At 57.0% G+C, this 24,601-nt stretch overlaps 1 protein-coding gene and 1 long non-coding RNA gene across 6 annotated transcripts in view; one reads left to right on the top strand and one right to left on the bottom strand.

The window, feature by feature from the left end:
• Positions 1-24,167, bottom strand: part of RNF212 (ring finger protein 212) — a 39,690-nt gene extending 15,523 nt beyond the window's left edge. For 4 of the 5 annotated variants that reach the window (XM_011281927.4, XM_045056698.1, XM_045056700.1 and 1 more), the window contains exons 1-8: positions 23,967-24,167; positions 19,272-19,333; positions 10,093-10,167; positions 6,505-6,561; positions 5,586-5,644; positions 3,751-3,803; positions 3,606-3,663; positions 2,593-2,638 (exon numbers count right to left, since the gene is read on the bottom strand). In XM_011281927.4, coding sequence (XP_011280229.1) covers positions 2,593-2,638; positions 3,606-3,663; positions 3,751-3,803; positions 5,586-5,644; positions 6,505-6,561; positions 10,093-10,167; positions 19,272-19,333; positions 23,967-24,075 — 519 coding nt within the window. In that variant the 5' untranslated portion in view covers positions 24,076-24,167. The remainder of the gene's footprint in view (positions 1-2,592; positions 2,639-3,605; positions 3,664-3,750; positions 3,804-5,585; positions 5,645-6,504; positions 6,562-10,092; positions 10,168-19,271; positions 19,334-23,966) is intronic. The other variant, XM_045056699.1, reaches the window with a different exon arrangement.
• LOC123385133 lies at positions 1,781-5,974 on the top strand. Its single transcript, XR_006597286.1, has 2 exons — positions 1,781-2,079; positions 2,403-5,974. It is a non-coding gene; the product is annotated as an uncharacterized LOC123385133 (long non-coding RNA).
• Positions 24,168-24,601: the final 434 nt, after the last annotated feature.

Raw genomic sequence — 24,601 nt, 5'->3', positions numbered from 1 at the left:
GAAGAAAAACGACCTGGAGGCACGGCCGGCCGGCCGGGCTGCGCAGGCACAGGGCTGAGCACGGGCTGCGGCGGGCGCCCTGGGTCCCGGTGAGGACCCGTGCTCTGGAGCACGACCGGGAGCTGCGGCCTAGGATGGGTGTTCGCGAGGGCCCCACTGAGCAGAGCAGGGCAGACCCACCCCAGGCGGCACAAGGAAGCCAAGACGCCCCACGGAGGCGGACCACGCCAGGCTGCACTTTGCGGTGTGGACCACAGAGACCGCAAGCGGCAGATGTCTGCGAGGAGGGGTGTGTTCCACGTGCTGCAGGCGCTCCCACGGGGGCTCCCACGGGCACTTCCATAAGCGCTCCCACAGGGGCTCCCACGGGGGCTCCCACGGGGGCTCCCACAGGGGTTCCCGTAGGTGCAGCTTCGAGGCTCTCCCTCTATTCACAACTTGCTCATGGAGAGTTCTTCCTGCCAGAGAGCAAATACTCTAGAAAGATCTAGCACTTCCCGGGTGTCAGGAGAGTATGGAAAACTCTGAGTCCAAACCTCCCCTCCAGGGTGTCTGCGGTCGGTGTCCTGAGGCTGCCCCCTGTAGAGCAGCCCCGCGTCCTGCTGGTGGTTTCGGCGCATCCCGGGATGCCGCGTGGAAGCTGCCGGTTCCGCGTCTGTCAGCACAGTGTTTCTGCGTTCCCGATGGCTGACGTGTTTCTCTTTGGGCTCTCCCTCAAGTCGGTTCTCGCACTTTACCGGCCCCCCTCGTTAGCACGTGCCGTAGAGCAGGCCTTCACTGGGTACCTGTGAGTTGTCATTTCCCTGTTCACACCGGCCGACTGTCTCGGGTAGAAAGCTGCAGGCCAGTGTCCACGTCTGACACGCCATCGGCGCCCTGTGCACCTGCAGGGTGTGTGTCTCTCACCTGCTCTCCCAGGACCCCGGGGTTGGCCAGGGCAGGAGGTGGGAGGGGGACAAGGCCCTCTACGCCCCAGGCAGCTGACCCCAGGCTGCTTGCGCCAGGTATCCTGTGGTGGGCGTGGCACCTTCTCGACCAGCCGGCCGCAGTGCCCTCACCCTGCTTCCCCTGCAGCCGTGGCCACTCACCCTGGATGAGCCCGCAGGGGCGGGGACCTCTCCTAAACCACCAGACAATACCCCTCAGGGCAGCCCCACACCGGGGCCGGAGTCCTGTGCTCCCCTCCACGCCCTGCCCCGGGCCGGCTGTGCCACCCAGGGTCTCTGGGCCCGGGGTGGGGTTCCCAGGACACAGCCGTCACCCTGTCCCTACTCCAGGGCTGATGGCGTCCGGGGGCCGGGCGAGGGGGTGGACAAGTTTCGAGGGCACTTGCGTCCTGCTCTGGTCCAAGGCGGGCAAACCATGGCCCGGAGCCCGATTCTGTTGATAAAGTCTTACTGCCAGGCAGCCGTGCCCGTTCTCCTCCATCCTGGAAGCCTCACCTCCCGGAGGCCTGGGGGCAGAGCCTCAACTACTCCCAACCTGCCCTGGACGGCAGCAGGCGCTACCCCCCGGTCCAGCACCTCACCGCAGTTTCGAGACTATGGGCTGTGTTCTGGTCCCTCAACTGTAACAGCCGGGACATGGGGGATCAACTCAGGATGTCAGTCTCTAATCTCCAAAACAAGGCCACACGTGGGTGAGGCTGAGTCCAGCCGCCGGGGCGCCAAGGCCAGCAGGTGGTGTGTGGGGGCCGGGATCCACAGGCCAGGGAGGAGGTGCCCCCGCAAGCTCCCTCTCAGATGTGACGGGGGATGGTGAGACAGGAGGGTGGGGCGGAGAACCGGGCACGGAGGGGAGGCGCACGCTGGCACAGCCACCAGGGACTAGGGTGTCCCCTCCACCCCAGCTCTGAACGGCTTTGCGTTCCTACCTGCTTATCCTGGAATCCAGATTCCTCCTTAATCTGCTTGCGGGACGGCCCCCGTGGAAATGAGCGCTACTCCTCACTAACCAACCTGAACACCTGCGTGCATGTTCCGGGGCGACCGGGAGACCGAGCTCCCACGTACCGGGTGTTCGCGGACAAGCAGCACCAGGCGGTGTATGAGTCACCAACACCGAGTCCGTGTGCACCAGGTCGCTCCCTCTGGGGACCCGCTTCCCCATCCTCTATCCTGAGCCTCCTGGTGTCTGGCCTTGGGTGGGGGGTGGGGGAGTCCCAGGCCGCGCTCCATCCGGGCCAGGCACCGATGGCCGGAACTTCCGGCCGTGTCTCCTCTGGCCTTGCCCCTCTCCAAGTGGGAGCCCTGCCTCCTCTGGCCTTGCCCCTCTCTCCAAGTGGGAGCCCTGCCTCTATTCAGGGGCCTCGGGGTCTCCAAGCCTCTGCCTTTCTTGGCCGGACCGGGTTTATCCTGACTTCACTCAGCCTCCCTTCCTTCTTCCCCACCTGCTGCTCACAGAAGGGAGTGTGCTCGAAACCGAAACCGTCACCCAGGACCTGCTTCGCGAACCACATCCCCGCCCAACACAGGATGAAGAGACCCCGCTGTGATCCGTCCCTGGGGCCTTGAACGCTTGTGCTTCCTGGAGCTGCGAAAACCACACACCGTATGCGGGACGAGGTGGGACCCAGGGAGCGGGTGTACTTACTTTTCTCGCTGGGGAAGGAGTGAGGTCGACCTGCATGGACTCCACCCTGTTAAATGACAAGGGGACAGGGGCCAGGGGCTCGTCAGCGATGCAACACCACCAACCGAGACTCGCGCCACGGGACCTACGCTCACCTACAGGCCCCGTGCTGTCGGCCCGCCTGCCTCGCTGGCCAGCGCCCACGCCCACGGAAGCCTTGTGGCCTGGGCCCCGGCCCGCCCACTCCACAGCCCCCTCCCGGCCCTCGTCCTCACTCCTCTAATCGGGCCTGAGCTCCTGCAAGGCGGCGACAGGAGTAAACATCCTTTTTCCTTTCCTTAACGCTTACTGCCCGACCCACACGCTTCACACAATGAACACTCAACAAGTGTTCGTTCCGACTGAGCCCGAGTCTGACAGGGACGCACCACTCGGGCAGCCTCGTAGGAGAAAGAGCAGAAGAGAGAGAACAAGAAAGGGAGGGAAAGTGAGCTACTGAGCTCCCGCAGGGCGGGCCTGCCGGACAAAGCCAAGGTGAGGGGCGCGGCTCCCCTCAGCCAGGGTGGGTCAGGGTCCGGGGGAGCCACCCGCCCAGCTGCGGTCTCTCGTCCTAGTTTTGTCTGTGCTGGATTAGTCTCCGAGCCGCCTCCCCTGGCCTGGCCATCCCGGTCACAGGTCAGTCCCAGGGTTGACACCCGTTGGCGCGGTGTGGTCGCAGGATGCCCCGCAACGAATCGCTAGGACTGTGGGGACAGAGTTGTGACCGGCCAGCCAGGACCACACACCTGATTGTGAGGCTGCGTCCCGCGGGGCAGGCAGGAGCCAGAGGGAGGGGCGAGGTGCCACGTCCTGCACTCGACTCAGGGTCCCTGCCTGTCCACTGCTGACTGGCGGGGTTGGGGTGGCGGTGAGGAGATGTGCAGGGTGGAGGGAGGAGGGGAGGACCGGAGGCGCGTCAGAGGACGGGCTGTGCGACCTGCCGGAGCCGGCCAGTGACGGTCAGGGACACTGGGGCCGCCCCGCTGCACACGCACCTGTTGGAGGCTGACGAGTCAGGGGGCCGGAGGTGTCCACCTGGCCGTGCCGAAGGAGCTGCAGCAGGGGTCTAAGCGTCAGGCCGCGTTCGCCGGCCTGGCTGCCTCTTCACATCCCTCCCAGCTCAGGCCCCGTCTCACTTACTCGAAACTGGAGTTTTTATTGTGCTGAAAGCTGTCTGCTGTGACAATCTCACACTACACAGATAGAGAGGGGGTGCTAATCAGCCGCAAACGTTTACTTTAACGTAACCCATCCCGGTTACAATCGTAAGCCGACAAACACAGCCAGATGCCCCACAGGTGCCCCGGCCCCCAACCCTCGCCAGCTTCCCCCCCCCCAACACACAGCCCTGAGGAGCCCCCCGAGGACACCCAAGTGGCCTGTGGCTTGCTCTATTGGCTGCGCCCGGTGCTGCGAACAAGCAGGTGCTTGACTACGGGTTGGGGGCAGGCAGCCATCCGCCTCTGCGGTGTGGGGACCTGGAACCTCCAAGGCCCTCGCTCCTGCCCGCGGCCTCCGTGAAACCAGTGTGCTCTGTGCCGCCCCCCCGCCCCAGGACATGAAGGTAACAGAGAGCCACCAGTACCAGCGCCCCCCCCCCCGCCCCCCGCCCCGCGGGTGAGTGTGCACCATGCTGCCCCACCTGGGCTCCTCCTGCTCTGGCGGGGTCGGGGGGACTGGCAGATGACGTCTGGGAGGGGCGCCCTCCCCGGGGAACGTGTGCGGAGCCAGCCCGCGGGACGGGACGAACCCCCCTGGCCCCGGCCGGGCAGAACAGGCAGATCTGGACTCCGAGGAGAAACACCACCTGGGACGCGCCTAAACAGAAGGTGGCGACAAAGATAAGCTGACACCACGGTGGTAAAGATGACCAGGAACGTTCTAGAAACGGAAAGCTGAACAGCCAAAACGGACCCGAGATGGAAAAAGTGTGCCGCAGGCAGCTGAGCAGAGCACTGGGACTGGGGGCCCAGGAAGGCACAGGGAGGCTGCAGGGACAGAAGCTACCCGGGAGCAGCTCTGGGCACAGGCCTGCCAGGCTCAGAACAACGGGGCACGAGGCCGCGGGAAAAGAGCAGGATGTGGAAAGGTGGCGGCTGTGAGTGGCCAGAGCTCACGGAAGACACGATTCCCCAGCAAGAAAGCAAACTACTCACCCAGAGGGATGGATCGGAGACCCCGCGCAGGCGCCTGGCACTCTCCGCCGTGCCGCTCCCCTCCCGTCCCCTCCCCTCCCCGAACTGAGCAGGGCCGCGCACCCTCACGTCCCTCAGGCTCTCCGAGTCTGCTGCTGTGATCTCTTGGGAATGAGGCAGGACCCCTGAGCACACGCTCACACTGGTGTCGGCTTGGGGGCCCCTTCACCCCGGACGGGGCCCCAAGGTGACGGAGAGACTTCCAGAGGCCCAACGCGACAGGGCAGCAAGTGCCCACTTACAGCGCGTGGGTCATCCCTGCACACATGACCAGCCGGATGGACGCCAGTCCCCAGGGCCGCTGGCTCTGCCACCTTTACCCTGACGTTCGGCCTACCAAGCTGGGAAGAGCCACCACATTAGCACAGCTCACGAGACCTCGCCCCGTCTCAGAACAGCAGGCACCGTGGACAGCGGGAGCCCCCCGCGGCCACTGCCCCAGGGCACGCCACGGCCTCCGCACGTGGGGCACACGCGCTGCGCGTGTTCACCTGTCACGGACCCCATGGTTCCTGGCAGATGCGCACGGGGCCCCGGCAGAGCCTGGCCGTGGGGCGCCTCTGCCTCAGGGATCTCGGGGAGCCCCTGGGGGGTTTTCACATTTTCCCTTCTGTCTCCCTTGGCCTCCCTTCACCTCCTACTGGACTGCTGCTCTGACAGAAGCTTGTAGTAAAGGCAAGTGCTCTTTCTCCGGCCCCCTTCGTTACAACAAGGTCTCAGACAGATGGCCAAGGGCACAGCACGGTCGGCTGCCCTGTTCGCACTCTAGAGAGAACTCACCCCTGCAGCTGTTCCAACCGCAGCACTGACTTCCGAAGGGACTCTTCCAGCTTTGAGATCTAAACACAACCAGAGTTCTGGTCACCAGGCGGTGTAGGCCAACCTACAGTGTTGAGAGCACGTGCTGACCCTCTGAACGTCTTAAACCACAAATCAGAATGTGGGAGGCATGGGAGCTGTCCTCTTGCTGCTTGAGTGAATGTGCACTGAGAGCAAGCCACCAGAGGCCCTGGGGACCAGCACTGGGACGCCAGCACGAGGCAGCCTCACCCAGGTGCTCCCGGACCCTCTGTCTACACTCGAGAAGGCACTGCTCTGAGTCAGAAGCTCGATTAACGCTGCTCTCACTAAAGCTTTGCTTTCCTTTCATTAAAGGCGAGTACTTACAAGGCTAGAGAAGAGTGCTCACAGGGCTAGAGGGGAGTGCTCACAGGGCTAGAGGGGAGTGCTCACAGGGCTAGAGGGGAGTGCTCACAGGGCTAGACAGGAGTGCTCACAGGGCTAGAGGGGAGTGCTCACAGGGCTAGAGGGGAGTGCTCACAGGGCTAGATATTAGTGCTCACAGGGCTAGACGGGAGTGCTCACAGGGCTAGATATTAGTGCTCACAGGGCTAGAGGAGTTGCTTGCAGGGCAAACGAACAGGCCCCTCGAATGTCCTTTACAAGGACTGGCCAGTGCAACTTCACAGTTGCTGTGGACGGAGAGGTGCCTCACGAGTTTGGGGATGTCAGCGGGTCAGTGTTGGCATTCCAAGGTGAAACTGTCCTGGCCACCACGGCTGGGGCCCCCAGGCAGCCACATGCTGTCCACAGGCGGGATCCCCGCACCAGGTTGAGGGTGGGCAGGACAGGCGCCAGCCCAGCGGCCCGCCGCCTTGAGACGCAGCCTCGGAACGAGGCGGCACGTCACCGGACTTACCTTTTCTCTATAGAAGGCCAACAGTCTCCTTCTGTGCTTTTCTTGAAATTCTGAAACCTGAGAAGACAGTACGCGTCAGCTGCTGGCGCCGGTACAGGGCCGCGACCGCACACGCTATCCCGGCGGCCAGAGGTTGGGAGGAAGCGTCAGTGCGAGCACCGGCGTGCCCATCTCCCTGCGCCCCGTCCCCCCGCCTGCCCGCTGGCCCAGGCGTGGGCTCCGCTGGCTGCCACCCTGCGTCCGAAGCAGAGCTCAGGACCGCCGCGCAGGACGCGCGAGCAGTGGCGTGTGCCCGGCGCAAACGCGAGCCCAGGCCACGTGCTCCGCGGGAAGCTCGGGCTGCCTCCCTCGCTAGCAGCTTCAGCGGTGTTGAGGGCCTGGCCGAGGGACGGGACACGACCAGCGGGCCAATCACAGTGCTCCGCCCCTTTGGGAGCAGCAGCCGGGTCACAGGATGGCCTCCTGACCCAACAGCACCAACAGGGTTGGGGTGACCCCGGAAGTGCTAGGTGGCCGCGGCCAGCCTGGGAGGGAGGAGCCGACGCAGGCAATGGTGCCCAGCGGAGTGGAGAGAGCGTGAGAGCCCACGGACCCTGTCTGGTCCCCCAGGGCCCACCACACCTGGTCCGGCACCATCTCTGGTCTTCCATTTGCGGGAGCCCCGACGTCCACATCTGTAGCGGGCTCCCGAAGGCACCAGCGTAAATCAGAAACCGTGACCTGTGATTTACTCAGGGGAGAAAAGAGCCAGCCCAGGAGAGAGGTCTCCAGACGTGATGCCTTCCCTCTTGAAACACTAGACCGTGACTGCTAAAACCCAATTCTGCTGCCCCGGGGCAAGGCCTCCGCATGGCTGTGCAGGGCTGGGCGCAGGGCCAGGTGGGACGCAAGGTCAGCATCCCGTAGGTCCTTCCCCGGGACTCTGCCAAGTGCACGGACAGGAAGGGACGGCCAGCCCACAGCTGGTCCAAAGACCTCGTCTGCGGGCCAGGCCACCTCCAGAAGACGAGACCGCAGTCAGGAGTGACAGACACCCTCCTATTCTTCTGCCAAGCCCCCGCATCTTCCGAAGGGTTCCGCGCCCTCGGGGTCCAGAGAACACACTGCCGGGGCCCTCGCTCCGCAGGACGAGGGCTGACAGACACGGGCTCTGCCGGAAGCACTAGTCTGCGGTGGGGGCGCCACCAGGGGCCCGTCCCAGAAACCTCCTTGATGACAGCTCTCAGGCCTCACGGCTCCTCAGGTCTGGCTCCCAGGAGGCGGGCCTCACCTTCGGGCAAGGTAGCATAGGCAGCGAAGCAGGGCCGGCCCGGGTCTAGATGTGAGGTGGGGGCCCGTGCACAGCGGGGAGTGGTTTTGGCGGGTCTGAAGCCACCCTCCACAGTCGTCTTCAGCAAGACAAGACTCCCCGTCCGTTTGCTTGGTCTCATTCCTCAACGGGTTCTACGCGTGTGGCAAGAAGAGAGCGTCACACCCTGACCCCAGACCTTGTGTCTTGGTGTAGACCCCGAGAAACAGAGAGCAGGAGCGCCTGAGCACGACCACAGGACGGCCACGTGGCGTGTCGGGGAGCAGGACTGCGGGCACGCTGGCCCGTGGGGCCTTCACCCCGGAGGTACCGGGCTTGGCAGGGCCTGTGGGCGGGCCCACGCCATCTTCACTCCGGCAGGCTGTTCTCAAACCAGAACGGGGAGGGCACACGCACCCAGGCCTCTGTGGCAGCACACGGCAAGGACGGGGCCACAGGCAGGGCTGAGCCTGGGAGACGGGCTTGTGGACGGAACGCCGAGCCCTGAGGGGCCTGGTGAGAGTCCACGGCCACGCAGACCCCCGTCTGTGTGCCGCCCACCTGTGCCAGGCAGGGGGCCAGCCTCCAGGTCCCCAGGGCGTCGGCCCGAGTGACCGCGTGCTGGGCCCCTCAGGCTGAGCCGCTGTGGACTTGATGGGGGTAGGCGACACCAACAAGGCAAGATCTAAAAGGGCCGTGAGCCCTCATCCAGTAGAGAACGCCCTCCTGGACGGAGAGGGCACGGCCTCCAGTTTGTGACGCGCCAGGCTGAGGAAGGCCAGGCCGGGAGCTGACCACGCACGCCTCTCCTTTGCTGTTCCGTGACTGGCAGGAGGTGTGGGATGGCCCATTCGGGGGGTGGTCCCCTCGGGTAGAGCCCCAGCCTCTGTGCAGGGGGATCAGGTCTGCTGGCTCATTTCTGTCCCCCTCCCGGAGGAGCAGCCGGTGTCCACACTCCGGCCAGCACGGACCAGCCCTGGCTCAGGGGAGAGGAGGGGAGATGAGAAGGGGTCCCGGGGAGGGGACAGGAAAAGGAAGACTTTTCTATGTCTTCCCAACTGGATCAGGAAGGGTGACCTCCCGATGGCTTCAGTGGAAGGACCTGCCGTGATTCTGACAGTCTCACACGTGCCAGGGCCTGAGGGCTGGCTTTATGTTCTTCAACTTACTGGAGACCCTGAGGGTTCCGTCTACGTGGGTTTTATCTGTCAGTGCTGACCCTACTAGAAACTGATATTGAGAGAAACGGATGACACATAGCAATTCATTTCAGAACGATAAACCCAGTTTGTTAACATGGGTAACAACGCGACATCCCGTCGTGTGGCCTCTGGAAACTCCACTCTGCACCATGACAGATGGGCTCGTGACCGTGGGAGAGAAGACCCAGAGGCGAAAAGGAGGTCACTTGGCAGCTGCCTCCACGGCCTCTGTCCCCACCCCTGAGCGGGCGCACGGTCTGGGACAGCGTGAGTGTCTGCAGAGCCGTCTGGGAACACCACGTCAGGGCACAGGACTGCCAGTGGTTCTGAACGTCATGGGGGGCAGGGTCGCCAAGCTTGAGAACGTGGACAGTTTCCGGGCCTCAGGGGACCCGGCCCACCCATGAAAGCTCCCGCTGTGGACGTGGCGATGGAGACATCCGGGCCCCCGCTTGGCCCCTGCCTCGTGCCGCTGTTGTGTCCTGGGGCGCCACCCAGGCCTTCGGCGCTAAGTGTAGATGGGACGGCCATGAGACCGTGGTGGCTTCAGGCCGTGTCATAGCTAGAAAGGGCCTTGCAGAGAAGACGAGGTCTCGGTGGGGCTGCTGGACCACAGCCTCCAGACGTGCAACGGGCCCAGAAGGTCAGGGTGGGACCGCTCTCCCTTGGCCCGCTGCCCTACGGGAAAGGTCTCGGCTAGAGGCGGCTCCTGGCTGCTGTCCCACTTGGCCCCTTTCCCCAGAGGGTAGGTGGGAGGTGGCCCACAGCAGGGGCTCCACACTGCAGAAGGGGGAGAAGCAGGATGGCTGGGAGCTGGGGGCTCCCTTCTCTCAGGAAGCTTCCCGGACAGAACGGTGGCCCGCACATGGTCCAGGGATGTCTGGGAAGTCAGACCTCTGGGGTGGGACGTGGGGTGAGCAGGGGTTCACAACCCTGGAGGGAGACGTGAGGCACACGTGGTGGGGGGGGGGGGGCGGCGGGAGGAGGACAGCACAGCGTGGCCGAGTGCGCTGTGACCCTCAGAAAGGACAGCCTCATGAGGCAGCCGCAGCCTGCCGGGGGTTATGCTGAGCAAGAAGTGCCCCGTGCAGGACTCACCTGGAAGGTCTCCTTTGAGTACTTCCTACACAGGTCGTCTATACCCATGAACAGCGCCCGGATATCCGCGTCCGTCTGAAAGAGAAGGAAAGCAGGGTCCCCGTTACCGCCTCTAACACGGGCGTGCGGCACCGGTGAGAAAACCGCACCTCCGGGTCTGGAGTCAGCCACACGTGACACAATCGATCGACACCTCACAAGCCATCTCCAGGGGCCCCGGGAGGGACACCCACGTCCCAGCTGCCGGTGGCTGTGGCAGACGAGGGGCAGCGCCACGCCTCCAGCGCTAAGGGGCTCCGGGCACCCACCGGGGGGCAGAGCGGCCAGCGGCCGGCTGAGCCCCCGGGCCGCACGTCCTCCTCTGTGAGGCGTGAGACACCCCTACTTGGACGGGTTCCCCCAAAGGTTGAAGGAGGTGGGGGTGAAAGCCAAGCAGAGGAAACGCGTGGAGCTCGGAAGAAGGGGAAAGCCGACGATCGCGGCCAAGTCGGCACAAGTACGCGCCGAGTTACCGAGAAAGCCAGCTCGAGAGACGCAGGAGAGCGAGGGCTGAAGAAACCGTCTCTGCCGACTTACGACGCTAGTGCAGACGTGCCCTGTCCCCCACCCCCCACCCCCCCACGTCAGCAACGGCCGTCCTGCGACAGGAGTCAGAGAGCGGCCGCCGCTAAACGGACAGGACAGCACGAAGCGTGCAGGGGCACCCGGATAAGGACACGCACGCACCAGAGCGAAGAGGTGCGGGAGGGGCGTCGTGCGTCCTCCCCGTCTGGTCTTTGGTCTGGGCTGTGGGCAAGTCACGAGCTTCGGGATGTGCCCCCGAGCCCCAGCGAGACGACAGTGAAGCTGAACTCAGATGAGCAGCAGAAACGGGGAAATGCTCCCCAAAGGGGGCCAGGGCCTTCTGGGGGAGCCAGCAGCGGGGTGGGAGCAGGTCTGGCTTCGGAAGGTCAGGGGGCCGGTGTGGTGAAGCAGCCCCGGGATCCGCTCCTGGGCGTCAGGTCGACAGCGGGGGAGCCCCGCACGGTGCTGCCTGGACGGACCACCGCAAGGCGAGGCAGCACGGCCCACGGGGAGGGGCCGGGGCCTTCAGGTACGTGCGAAGCCTGCTCTGCACCAGCTGGACCCGCCGCCCTGGCACACGGCCCAACATGTCCGAGCTTCCGTCCCCCGAGCGAGGTAAGCAGAAACGGTGCCCTCCCGAAGGTCACGTGGAGCGCGGGCAAACAAGAGGGGAGCGGCGCCCCCAACAGAGCGTGGCCGGGCCTGGTGCTCGACAAGTGGGGACCACGCCTGTTACGTAAAGACACATACAGAGACGGCCCAGAACAAGATGAGCGGCTCCGTGGGCCAGAAGTGAAAGCACCTGGAAAGGCTGGCTGTCACTCACCTGTCAGGGTCTACTACCTTCTGTGACGGGAGTCGGTCACTCTACACGTGACAGAGGCCCCGAGGGGCAGGGGAGGGTGTGGAGACAGAGCAGCCGAGGGCCCTCCAGGCTAAGGAACGACCTCACTGCACAAGCTGTGGAAACTCTGCGAAGACAGGCAGGACAACTACACAGACAACCGCTCACACACAGGAGAGCCGGGTGCGGAAAAAGACAAAAATGGAGGAGTATGGTCAAAGCGCCAAAAAACATGAATTTCCATTAAAGAATTCTAAGCCCAGTGAAAATATGCTTCCAAATGGAGACAAAAACAGAGGTCCTTTTCAGACAAACAAAAAACAGAGAATTTGTCACCAACAGAAGCCACGGCCTTCAGGTGGGAAAGGGTTCCTCGGTGGGAACAAGTGGGTTCAGGAACAAGTGAGGAGCGCGAGGGAAGGGGACTGTGGGGTGACCCAAGATCAGAATGGTGACCGCACACTCGTCATCCCGTGGGGCTCTGTGCAGACAGAACTGAACCACACACCGACAGCATGAGGGGAAGGTGGGACAAAGGCGACAGAAGTGTCTGAGACCCTTGCATTGGCAGGAAGACTACTTCATGTTAGACTGCAGAAGGTCAAGGGCATTCCGTAGTCTCTGGGGTCATGGAAACAAATGCTGTCTTGGTCTGACGCTCAGGTCACAAACAATTCCCACAGCCATGTACCCATACTTGTGCATTCTTCTGTATTAAACTTGAATAAAAGTAAAAATAACAACTAACAATCCCCAAATATTTCTAAATTAATCAATACAGTTTCAGAAAACACACAGGTCACAGGAGTAATCAGAAAAAATTTCAAAGTATTCTGAAGTGAAAGATAACAAAAATGTAACACAGCCAATTGCAGAAACGCAGGCAAGGATGAACAGAAGGGTGCCACAACCCTGCAACGTAGATATCAGAAGGGAGAGGCTACAGGTTCCTGTAAGCAATTATCTTAAAGAACAAATTAAATCCAAAGAGAAAAGAAAAAGGAAACGATAAAGAAAACAAAAGTCGAGAAATGCAAAGTGACGACAAACAGAGCCAAAACACCTGAGAACACTAACTTACTAACAATAAAACCAGGTAAGACTGTTGAAGAAAAAAAAGAGACAAGGCAACAAAAAAAGGACATCACTACAGATCTCACAGACATGGAAAATACAGATGGCTACAGACATGCGGATGATGAGAAATTTCAAAATTCAGAGGAAGTGCACAAATTCCTAGAAAAAGACTTACTTAAGCTGACCCAAGAATTAGGAACTCTGAAAAGTTCCATGTCTAATTAAAAAATTAAACCCTAGTGGGGCACCTGGGTAGCTCAGTTAGCTGAGTGTCCAACTTTGGCTCAGGTCATGATCTCATGGTTCATGAGTTTGAGCCCCACGTAGGGCTTACTGCTGTCAGCGAGAAGCCTGCTTTGGATTCTCCGTCTCCCTCTGTCTCTCTCTACCCCTTCCCCGCACGTGCTCTGTCTCTAAAAAATAAACAAGCATTAAAAAAAAAAAAATTAAACCCTAGTTAAAAACCTCCTCAGCCTTCTAGGATCAGAGAGTGTCACACATGAATTTTACCATTCTCTGACTAACCCCAATCTTAAAAAATCTTCCAGAAAAGAGGAAATGAAAGAATATCCAACTCCTTTTATGAAGCCAGCAAAACCCTGATTCACCAAAACTTGAAAAGGGCATGTAAGAAAGGAAAATCACAGGTCAGTTCTCACATGAACGCAGGTGCACAAAACCCAAATTCATGTACACATACAAGCTATACCGCATCACAACCAAGTTGCAGTATTTGAAATTCTACTGTGAGTTTAAAATTCTAAAAATAAATGTAATTCACCACATCAGCAAAATAAAGAAGAAAAATAAAATGATAACCCCTTAGTAAGAAACCCAGAGCTCACATGAATACTCCATGGTGACCCACTGGAAGCTTGACCCTGAAATCAGAAAGAGACAAAGGATGCCTGCCATCACCACTGTGTCCCCTTGTTGCTTACACAGTGAGAAGAAGGTACAAGGAAAGAAAGGGGGGAATGACACAGAAATTCAACATTTGGAGATGACACGATTGTGCACAGAGACAGTCTAGACGGATCTTCACATCGGCCAACAGCATTATCAAGTGAATTTAGCACGGTCACCAGATAAAGGTTAATAAACAAAACCAACCCATTTTTACACACCAACGAGAAGCACTTAGGAGATGAAATTATCCCATATCATCAATACGCGAGGGTGACGCTAACGGCGGCACCAGCCTCTGTACAGAAAACCGCCACTGAAGCCGGAACGCATCTAAACAAATGGAGGCGTGCCACACTTGTGGCCCAGAGGCCCCACTGTAGGGATGTCAGTTTAGCTGTGTCATCAGTGAAGTGCAAACCCAACAGGGCTTTGTGTGGAAAATAACAAGTGGTTCCAAAATTACATGAAGGCGCTAACTTAAGAGGGACACCTATCTCTTGCCTGCGCATTAGTGGAGGCCTGTGCTCAGTGGATGGCCTTCCGCTCGGAAACCAGCAGCCCTCCTCTGCTGGGTCACCAGCATCCACTTAGCAGAGTGTGTGTGTGTGTGGGGGGGGGGTGCTGTCCAAGAGACTGCTTTGGGGGCCAGGCCTGGGGAGGCATTGTTCACGGGAGGCAGGCGGGGAGACTGAGTCTAGCTGGGGACCCCACAAGGAGAGCAGGGCCAGAGACAGCCCCCAGCCAGGCCAGCGTGCTGCTCCAGTGGCTGCTGTCCACTTCTCTCTTCCGCCATACAGGAAGGTCATCCCCCCAAACCCTGTGGGACACCCCCCAAATGCCCTAAACCCAGGTCCTTGCCGGCACGTGGTCATGTCCTCCAGGTCCCGATTTGGGCTGCGGCCCAGGAACCAGGCTCATCCTCACCACGAGCAGCCTCCGACCTGGGGCCTGGGGCAGGACGGCTGAATCCACCCCTCAGAGGTCAGGGGAAGGCAAGAGGGCACAGCCATCACGGAGACCCTGTGGGTGGGTGTCCTGGGGTTCCTGCCCTGGGGCCACACACGCATCTTCCTTAGCCAGGCCTCTGCTGTCCAGGGGAGCCTCTGGTCTAGCCACCTCCAGCCCCCGACTCTGCCCACTTCTCCCAGCGCCTTAAGTGGGCATGTGGAAGAGTGCCCTGCACACTCACGGCCCCAGGTCCCACGTCCTCACACTTGGGGTCCAGACGCCGTTGGCTTCTCCAGGGCTCGGGGCCTCCCCACTGCAGGGGCTCCTTTCCATCTCCACTGGAGAACCAGCCAATTCCAGCCCAAGTGCAACCCCTTCCGGCCCATATATCCTTCTGCTGTGCGTTCATCACAGGCTCTGTCCTGCGGGCCCGGCTGCCTCTCCCAGGTCCCCGCGGGCTCCCCAGCTTCAGTCTCCCCACCACCTGACAGATAAGGCCCTTTCCGGTGACAAACAAGTCAACAAATACAAAGCAGGTGGTGTCCTGTGTGTGAAGCCAAAGGAGCAGGTGCGGGCAGAGTAAGAGGCGTGGGCAGCTTTCACACAGCAGGTCGCAGAAGATCAGCTTGGCCTGGTCCATGCACTGTGTCTGGCTCTGACAAAAGAAAGCCAGTCAGAGCAGAAACCACCAGGGGCACTGCGTTTACAAGGGTTCGTGTTGTCCTGTGAAACGTCGTTCACGTACGTGCACACACATGGATTCATGCGCACCCAAATGCACACACACCGTGCCGTGATTCTAAGTGTCCTTCCTGCCACAGGTCAAAGAAACCACAGTCACGCAGAACCATAGGCAGAGACCTAAAGGCAGTGGGGGAAGGAGGAGGTGGAAGCAGCCTGGCCCCAGGAGCAGTGGCAGGTTGGAGTCACCGGCCAGGGGACCAGGTGTCCACCAGAGGTCAGGTCCCAGAGCCACGGGCATGAGGGGACTTGGGTTTCACTCTGAGAAGGCCGGGACACGTGACCCATGTGCGCAGACCTCTCTGGCTGTGGGGGGAGAAAAGATTCCAGGAAGCAGGAGGGAGGGCAGGAAGAATGGCTCTTAGGCGTCATGGTGGCAGAGGAGAAAGGAGGGCCCCCGAGAGACTGCTGGAAGCGGCCCCAGAATGCAACGCAGGGGTGCGGGAGAGAGCGGCCAGGAGCAGCACTGGTGCCGCGAACAACTTCACTCACGCGTGTGCACAGAGAATAAACAAATACGTACATCTTCAAGCATCTGTAGAACATTAACAATTGCCACGTACGAAGACACAGTGAAAATCTTGACAATTAAAAAAAGAAACCACATGGCCATATTCTCTGATCACAAAGGCATAAAATTAAAAGTTTTCTACAAAAACGGTAGAGGAAATAAGATCTAATCTCTCAAAAATTAAGGAATATTCTCCCAAGTAATTCTTGAGTTGAAAAAGAAGTTAAGAGAAATAAGACTATTTAGAAATGATAAAACCAATGCTCAAAGGGATGCAGAACAGCAGTCAACAGAAGGAAATGGACAGTCTGAAATACATTTATTAGAAAACAAGACAGAGCACACATAAACTGAGCGTGCAAACCAAGAAGGCAGAGAAAGGCGGGGGCGTCCCTCCCTCGGCCGCAGGCCCGACCAGCTGCACCAGTCAGCAGAGCCTGGAAGCACAGCTGAGGGCCTAAAGCCGTACATTTCTTTCCCCCTCCCCCCATGTTCTTACTTTAAAAACATTTTTTTAAATGTTTGTTTATTTTTGAGAGAGAGAGAGAGAGAGAGAGAGAGAGAGAGAGAGAGAATGAGCAGGGGAGGGGCAGAGAGAGGGAGACACAGAATCCGAAGCAGGCTCCAGGCGTCGAGCTGTCGGCACAGAACCCGACGCGGGGCTCGAACTGAAGGACCACCAGATGGTGACCCAAGCTGAAGTCGGACGTTTAACCGACTGAGCCACCAGGCGCCCCTTCGTGTTCTTACTTTTAATTGTTCATTTTAATAATCATTTGTTTATATGCTTATCTCCTTTTCAAAGTTCCTTGAAAGCCTCTTTTGTCTCTTCTTTTCCTTTTTTTAAAAGATATAACTTATTGTCACGTTGGCTAACATACAGCGTATACAGTGTGCTCTTGGCTTCAGGAGTGGATTCCTGTGATTCATCGCTTCCATACAACACATAGTGCTCAACCCAACAGATGCCCTCCTCAATGCCCATCGTCATTTTCCCCTCTCCTCCGCCCCTCATCAACCCTCAGTTTGTTCTCTGTATTTAAGAGTCTGTTACAGTTTGCTTCCCTCTCTGTCTGTAGCTATTTTTTCCCCTTCCCTTCCCCCATGGTCCCCTGTTAAGTTACTCAAATTCCACATATGAATGAAAACGTATGATGTCTTTCTCTGACTTACTCCACTTAGCATAATACTCTCTAGTTCCATCCACGTTGTTGCAAATGGCAAGAGTTCATTTCATTCTTTCTCATTGCCAGGTAGTATTCTGTTATATATATATACATATATATACATATGTATATATGTATGTATATGTATATGTATACGTATATGTATATATACATATACACATTATATGTAATATATTTTTTCTTTTTTACTTATTTTTTTATTTTACATCCAAGTTAGTTAGCATATGGTGCAACAATGATTTCAGGCACATCTTCTTTATCTATTCATCCGTCGAGGGACATTTGGGCTCTTTCCAAAATTTGGCTATTGTTGAAAGGGTTGCTATAAACATTGGGGTACATGTGCCCCTATGAACCAGCACTCCTGCATCCTCTGGATAAATTCCTAGTAGTGCAAGTGCTGGGTCGTAGGGTAGTTCTATTTTTAAATTTTTGAGGAACCTCCATACTGTTTTCCAGAGCGGCTGCACCGGTTTGCATTCCCACCAGCAGCGCAAAAGAGATCCTCTTTCTCCACATCTTCACCAACATCTGTTGTTGCCTGAGTTGTTAGTTTTAGCCACTCTGACCGATATTAAAAAAACCAGAACTGGACCCACAAATGTGTGGCCAACTTATCTTTGACAGAGCAGAAAAAATTATCCAATGGAAAAAAAGACAGTGTCTTCGGCAAATGGTGCTGGTAGAACTGGACAGCGACATGCAGAGCAATGAACCTGGACCACTTTCTTACACCAGACACAAAAATAAACTCAAAATGGACGAGAGACCTAAATGTAAGACAGGAGGCCATCAAAATCCTCGAGGAGAAAGCAGGCAACAACCTCTTTGACCTCGGCTGCAGCAACTTCTCACTCAACACATCTCCGGAGGCAAGGGAAACAGAAGCAAAAATGAACTACTGGGACCTCATCAAGATAAAAAGCTTCTGCACAGCGAAGGAAACAATCAGCAAAACTAAAAGGCAACCGACAGAATGGGAGAAGATATTTGCAAACAACGTATCAGATAAAGGGTTAGGATCCAAAATCTATAAAGAACTTATCAAGCTCAACACCCGAAAAACAAATAATCCACTGAAGAAATGGGCCAAAGACATGAACAGACACTTCTCCAAAGAAGACATCCAGATGGCCAACAGACACATGAAAAGATGTTCAACTTCACTTGGCATCAGGGAAACACATATCAAAACCACGTTGAGGCAACATTTCTTAAAGGAAATAAGGCACTTTCTACCAAACATTTAACTCTTTGACCTTATTTTTCCACTTCTAGGAATTTATGCTACAGAAATATTCCTACAGATATGCAGAGACATGGTAAAAAATGTTGGCTGTAAGACTGCAACCGTGAAAAACTAAAACCCCCCACGAGGAAACTGCTGAAATAGTTTTGCCAATAGGAAAATACTGAAACAGTATGCAGTGTTTTTGGAGAGGGTGGGCGTGCCAGAAGTGTAAAGTCAACTGAGCAGACACCATTACGTAAGAAGATGAATCCCAGTAACACACAGCAGGAACTATGTTCCCACTTGTTGACATCTGTGGGAAACGGGATCTGGGGGACTTGTACTTCTCCATTATGATTTACTGTATCATTTCAGTTTTTTGTGACATCGTATTGTATTTGTAATCAGAAAAAAAACCAATTTTGTTATAGATTAAAACATCCGATCACACACATCTCTTAGAACCTAAGTATAAAGACAATAATTATTTACAACTAAGTTTAAACCAAACAAGTTAAACTGATGTATTTTCAAGAGAAAACAAAAGTCATCGTTTCAAGCCTACGGTGACAGTCATCAACTCTGAACTGACGTTCCTCCAACCCTCTTCATTAGGTATGAGCCCCAGGGAAAGCCAGACTCTGTCGCCTTCTTCAGGGGTCTGTACTGTACCGGAGACCCTATTCACCTCATCTTCGCCTCCCGGAACACAGCACGGCAAACTACAAACAGGGCCAGTCTACAAAAGAAGGTTATCCGAGGCATTCAAAACCAAACCCTGATTGTACTTTACTCAGAAATCCTGGAAGATCTTCTAATTAACCTAGCAAAATGAAAAATTTTTTCAGACACTCCAAATGACTAAATATTGAATCTCAACATTAAAAAAAAAATACCGATCGGGGCGCCTGGGTGGTTCAGTCGGTAAAGCGGCCGACTTCGGCTCAGGTCATGATCTCGCGGTCCGTGAGTTCGAGCCCCGCATCGGGCTCTGTGCTGACAGCCCAGAGCCTGGAGCCTGTTTCAGATTCTGTGTCTCCCTCTCTCTGACCCTCCCCCGTTCATGCTCTGTCTCTGTCTCAAAACTAAATAAACGTTAAAAAAAATAACATAATACTCTAAAAAAAAATACTGATCAACATTCAGATAATACATATTTGAACTTACGTGTTCTGAAAGTAAAAGTGTGCGACAAGGCACTTTACAAATCAAGCACTCGCCCTTTCTACCTGTAAAAGAAAAGCAAACTTTACTATATCATAGTGAGTATTGCTTCTGAACGCGTGGAGATGCAGATTCAAATCACAGTTTTCTTCACAACGTAGCATCCACACTTCCACACTCCATCGTGACACTGCACGTGGCCAGAGTTGGGACACCGTTTATGCCGCGAACGATCCACCTCTTCCTGCCTTGCAGAACTGCCCCAAATTGGTGACTGTGAAGATCAACAACACTGAAACTAAATGTGTCTCAGAACTCCCTTACAGTTAGGTTTTGCAACGATATCTTAATTAACAATGGTCAGTCCTCAAAATGAAAGTAGCTCCTTGCACCCCACCCAACACATGAAGTCAGAGTTTTGCTCTGCTCCCGCAGCCTCACCTCTGCGACACCAGGGACCGCTCACCGGGAAAGGACTCTGCGTTTGCCGAGCTCCTGCCACCTGCACGGCGGCGCCTGGACGGAGGCCTCGTACCTCCCACCTGCTGGCGTCGGCTGACTCACCTGCTCCTGTCCGGCGGCCCCAGTGACCCGCACCTGCCGCAGCATGCTGGTTTCCGCCACGCTCGTCCTCACTGGGAAGCCCGCGCTAAGTCCAGCACTTCCTGGCCTGCCCCCACAGGGGCCCCTTCTCCCGTGACTACGCCCTGGGCCCCCGGAGCGGCCGCTGTCGTGGGCAAACTCAGACTCCTTCCTACGCCTGTACCCACGTCACTGGCGGCAGCAGGGCCCCTCGTCCCGGGCTCGGCCCCGACCCCACATGTCAGAGTCTCACTTTCCCACAGAGCGGCCTGGAGCCCGGAGCCGGCCAGTCAGTACCGCGCTCCTCACCCTTCCAAGCAGCACACCCAGCCCAAACCCGGGCTCTCTTCCTCCCCCGCTTCTGGTCCAGTGCAGCTAAGAACCGGGCAAAAAACCACTTAACCGGAAGTGGATTCAGAGACGTGGGTTCCAACCTGGATGAACCTGCAACACTGCCGGCGCCCATCCATTCTTCTTGAGTGCCCCCCCAACTCCCTGTGGGGGGGTGTTCGGACCAGCCCCAGACCGCGTGCTGACCTCCCTCAATCCCCCGCCTCCCCTCCAGTTACCCACCACAGAACAACCCAGCTCACTCTGCCTTCTTCCTCTGTCCCGTCCCACCCCCAGCACGTGGGACGACGGTCCTGGTACAGAAAGAGTGGGCTCCCTTCCGGTGGCCTCCAGAGCTACCCCCTTCCTCTCTCCCTACAAACACGTTCAAGTCGCCCTCTCCTGAAAACATCCACGCCTGGCGGTACGTTCCCGCCCCCCCCCCCCCCCCCCCCCACGTCTCTACTGCGGATTCTGGAGCACAGAACTTCCCCTTGAGCATCGCTGCAGCCTGAAGCCGTGGAGTCAAAGATTAACAGAGCTGACTCCGAAAGCTCTGCGAGTTGTGTTGAGGGCGGGGGCAGTAACAGACCGGACACAGAGAGGAACTTGTCTGCAGCTAATGGACAGGAAAACTGACATTCATACTTAATATGCAAACAGAGCTCACTAACCCACTAAGCACTCCAGCAAAAGGCGTGAGGGCCGCTGGCCAAAGCACAGACCACCAGTAATGTATGAAAAGAAAATCCAGGCCATCGGTGCTGGGAAGTGGCGCAGCCACGCCTTCTGGGCGGGTTGGTCCTAGGTGTCGGCTGTGACGGGCACGGCCCAGTGAGGCGCTTCCACGCTTACACACACGCAAAGGAGAAAACCACACAAGTGAACAAGTGCTGTTTGCCAGCAAAACATTAGAAAAAACACACGTCTTTTACCAGGGAATCAGTTAAATAGGTCTTGGTACGGCAACTAAAAGATATACTGTGCGACCTTAAAAAGGATGATACACACCTAGTTGAACATGAAAAAATATCCACGTCCTGTTCATAAATGCAGGTAACTAAACGGTATACACGCAATACCATTAAGATTTTTTTTAATGTTTATTTTTGAGAGGTGGGGGGACAGAGAAGAGAATCTGCAGCGGGCTCCAGGATGACAGCAGAGAGCCCGACGTGGGGCTCAAATTCGCAAGCCTCGAGATCATGACCTAAGCCGAAGTCTGACGCTTAACCCACTGAACCGCTCAGGCACCTCCATAGGAAAGAGTCTGGGAGGACACACACCAAAGCTTAAGGAGGGCTTATCTCTGAGTAACGGTCACCAAACAGCTGGGAAGCTACGGTCAGTGCTCCATCCAGAGCCCTCAAGCCTTTCTGCTGTCTTTTTTGTTTTGTTCTATGTCCCAGCACCTGTGGCTTTTTGGAGGAATGACCTAGGGCTACTGGAATGTGCTTTGGCCTTAGGCTTCAAGAGCTAGAGGTCCGCTGGGAATCGCCCTGCCCGAGGCCCCAAACCAGTCCCCCAAGGCTGAGAGCATGCACTGGTCTCCACTGTTTTCACCCAAGTTCACCCACGCCACTAAATCCAGGGGGAGGTTCCACTCTGCCCTGGGACGCCAGGTCCCAAATACTCTGCTTTCTTTTCTTCCACAGCCTCCTCCTACCTTCACCCATCGTCTTCAAGAAATGCTCCTCCCAGGTGATACCATGCCCTGGTTCCCTCTGCCCTCCACACTCTCCTCACTCCAGTATCTTCGATGACTACATACATGCTAATTCCCTGACGTGTTCCTGGCTGTCCTGACCCCGAGCCCCAAATACTCAATCCCTCCCAGTCTCCCCGCCTCGGATGGCTCTCACCGGAATCTCAGTGTCCAACGTGAGCCCCTGAACCTCACCCTGGGAGCTGCTGTTTTCTCTCTGTGCTCAGTGCTGCTAACCCAACCCCCAATCCTCCAGTCAGAGGCCAGGCCGCTCCCCAGACTCCACTGTGCTATATCTCTCTAGGCCCACGGCCCCATCATCGCTCCCGTGCTCAACCGCACAGCCTCTTGCCCAGTTCCTGTCTCCCACCAAACTACCTTTTCACCCAGCTGCCAGAGACTTTTCAAACACACGCGTGAGACTCAGCAACCCTACTGCAGATATACACCCAAGGCGGTCCACAAGATAGACATCGGGTTAGTGGTTCTCTCTGATGTGGCTTCTGAGAGGGTGGTGATGTTCTCTCAATCTGGGAGCTGGTTTCACAGGTAAATTCACCCTGTAAAAATTTTTGTGCTTTGCATTCGTGACTTTTTCTTTGTACTTCAATTTAAATATTTTTAATGTTTATTTATTTTTGAGAGACAGAGAGAAAGTGCACGAGTGGAGGAGGAACAGAGAACGAGGGAGACACAGAATCGGAAGCGAGTTCCAGGCTCTGAGCTGTCAGCACAGAGCCTGACGCGGGGCTTGAACCCACAAACCGCAAGATCATGACCTGAGCCGAAGTCGGACGGTCAACCGACTGAGCCACCCAGGCGCCCCTATTTGTCTTTCTCTCCCGTGAATTATCAGTTTATATTCCTGGCTAACTTTTTTATTGGGACGATATTTTTCTTAATCATTTATACTGAGCTCTTTACATAGGGAGACAATTAACTTGGTCATTAATAAGATAGTTATTTTCATGAGTGTGCAATTTGCCCTTTAACTTTGTGTATTTTTTGGCATGTAGGGCATACAGAGGTTTCACTTTTTTTTTTTCTTTTAGGTCAAATCTATCTTTTCCTTTGTGATTTCTTCTCTCTTTTTTTAAATGTTTATTTATTTTTTAATTTTTAAAGTTTTTAAATTTATTTTTGAGAGAGACAGAGCGAGTGGGGGAGGGGCAGAGAACGAGGGAGACACTGAATCCAAAGCGGGCTCCAGGCTCCGAGCTGTCAGCACAGAGCCCGACGCAGGGCTCGAACCCACAGACCGCGAGATCATGACCTGAGCCAAAGTCGGACTCTTAACCGACTGAACCACCCAGGCGCCACTCTTTGTCTTCAACTTAAAATTTTCATAGAAAGAGACACCTGGGTGGTTCAGTCGGTTGAGCGTCGGACACTTGAAGTCGGCTCAGGTCACGATCTCTTGGCTCTGTGCAGACAGCACGGAGCCTGCTTGGGATTCTCTCTCTCCCTCTCTCCCTGTCCCCTCTGCCCCTGCCCCGCTTGCTTTCTATCTCAAAATAGATAAAGTTAAAAAAAATCTCATGAAAAGAAAGACACCTCTGATCACATCACCACCCTGCTTAAAACCAGTGGTTTCCTACTGCCCGGAGAACAGGGGGGGATCCCCTGCAGCATGCTTCAGCCGACTTCACCAGCACCCTCGGCTCCTCCAGCCCGTCCACACTTCCTTCTACCCTAGGATCTCTGCACTCGGCGTCACCTCTGCCTGGGAGCTCCCAAGTGTCCCGGCTGTCTCTCACCTTCCCGCCCCCTGCCCCGCAGGCTCTGGCTCCACCCTCGCTTGACGCCAGGTGAGGACGCGCCTTCTGGGGCCCTGCGCTGCTGTTTAAAGGCATCCTGGACACAGGGCCTAGTTTAACCCGCCTTCCGAAAGGGCAGGGAGAGCCATACTCCCGGGGCTGACACCTGCGATCTCGGCCAGCACGTTTTCCACCATCCCTCCGGCCGCCCACCCAGCAGGACGTCCTGCTGCCTCTGCACCCGAGGTTCGGGAAGGAACCCGGCGCCCTCGGCCCCGCCCCGCCGCCCGGGTACTGCCCGACCCCAGGGCCCGCCCGCCTCACCTTTGTCCAGGCAGACGTCGCAGTATACGTGGCCGCAGTTGGTCAGGCTGAAGCACGACGTCCGGTGCGGCGGCTGGAAGCAGCGATTACAGAACACCCAGCTGGCCATGTCGAACCCCGGCGTCCGCGCCGCCGCCGCGCAGAAGCCCGGGCCCGCAAGAGGCCCACACGCCGCCTCCCGCCGCGGGCAGAGGGTGGCGACTCTGCACCTGCGCAAACGCGAACTTGTAACCCGGCGCCTGCGCACCAGAGAGCGGTGTCGCTCCCGCCAAAACCCGAGCTGGAACATACCAACCCGGGGAAGGGAGGGAGGTGGGGTTAGATAGATTCTTCTCCTCGCAGGCTGTCTTGGCTGGACGTGGAGAGGAGGAACGTGCACACCGGGCCCTGGCCTCCCTCATTCCATCACTGCACTCCTTGCCAAGTCTTCTGTGGAGCCGTGTGTCCTAGTCCAGGCCCGGAGACGGTGCTGGTGTCCCCGGTTGGCGCCCACATGGGCGTGCCGGGAAGGCGCAGGCGCAGAGCACGGGCAGGGGAGGCCAAGGCGGGGAGGGGAGCGGGACCGGCGGGAACGGCAGTGATGGCTGGGAGACCGTGTGCGCACGCGGCACCCTGCCTGGTGCGGGGAGGGGGCC

This window comes from Felis catus, chromosome B1, assembly GCF_018350175.1.
Source record: "Felis catus isolate Fca126 chromosome B1, F.catus_Fca126_mat1.0, whole genome shotgun sequence".
Classification (NCBI taxonomy): domain Eukaryota; kingdom Metazoa; phylum Chordata; class Mammalia; order Carnivora; family Felidae; genus Felis; species Felis catus.
Note: the sequence above shows the minus strand (reverse complement) of the source record. Positions and strands in the feature narration are given on the sequence as shown.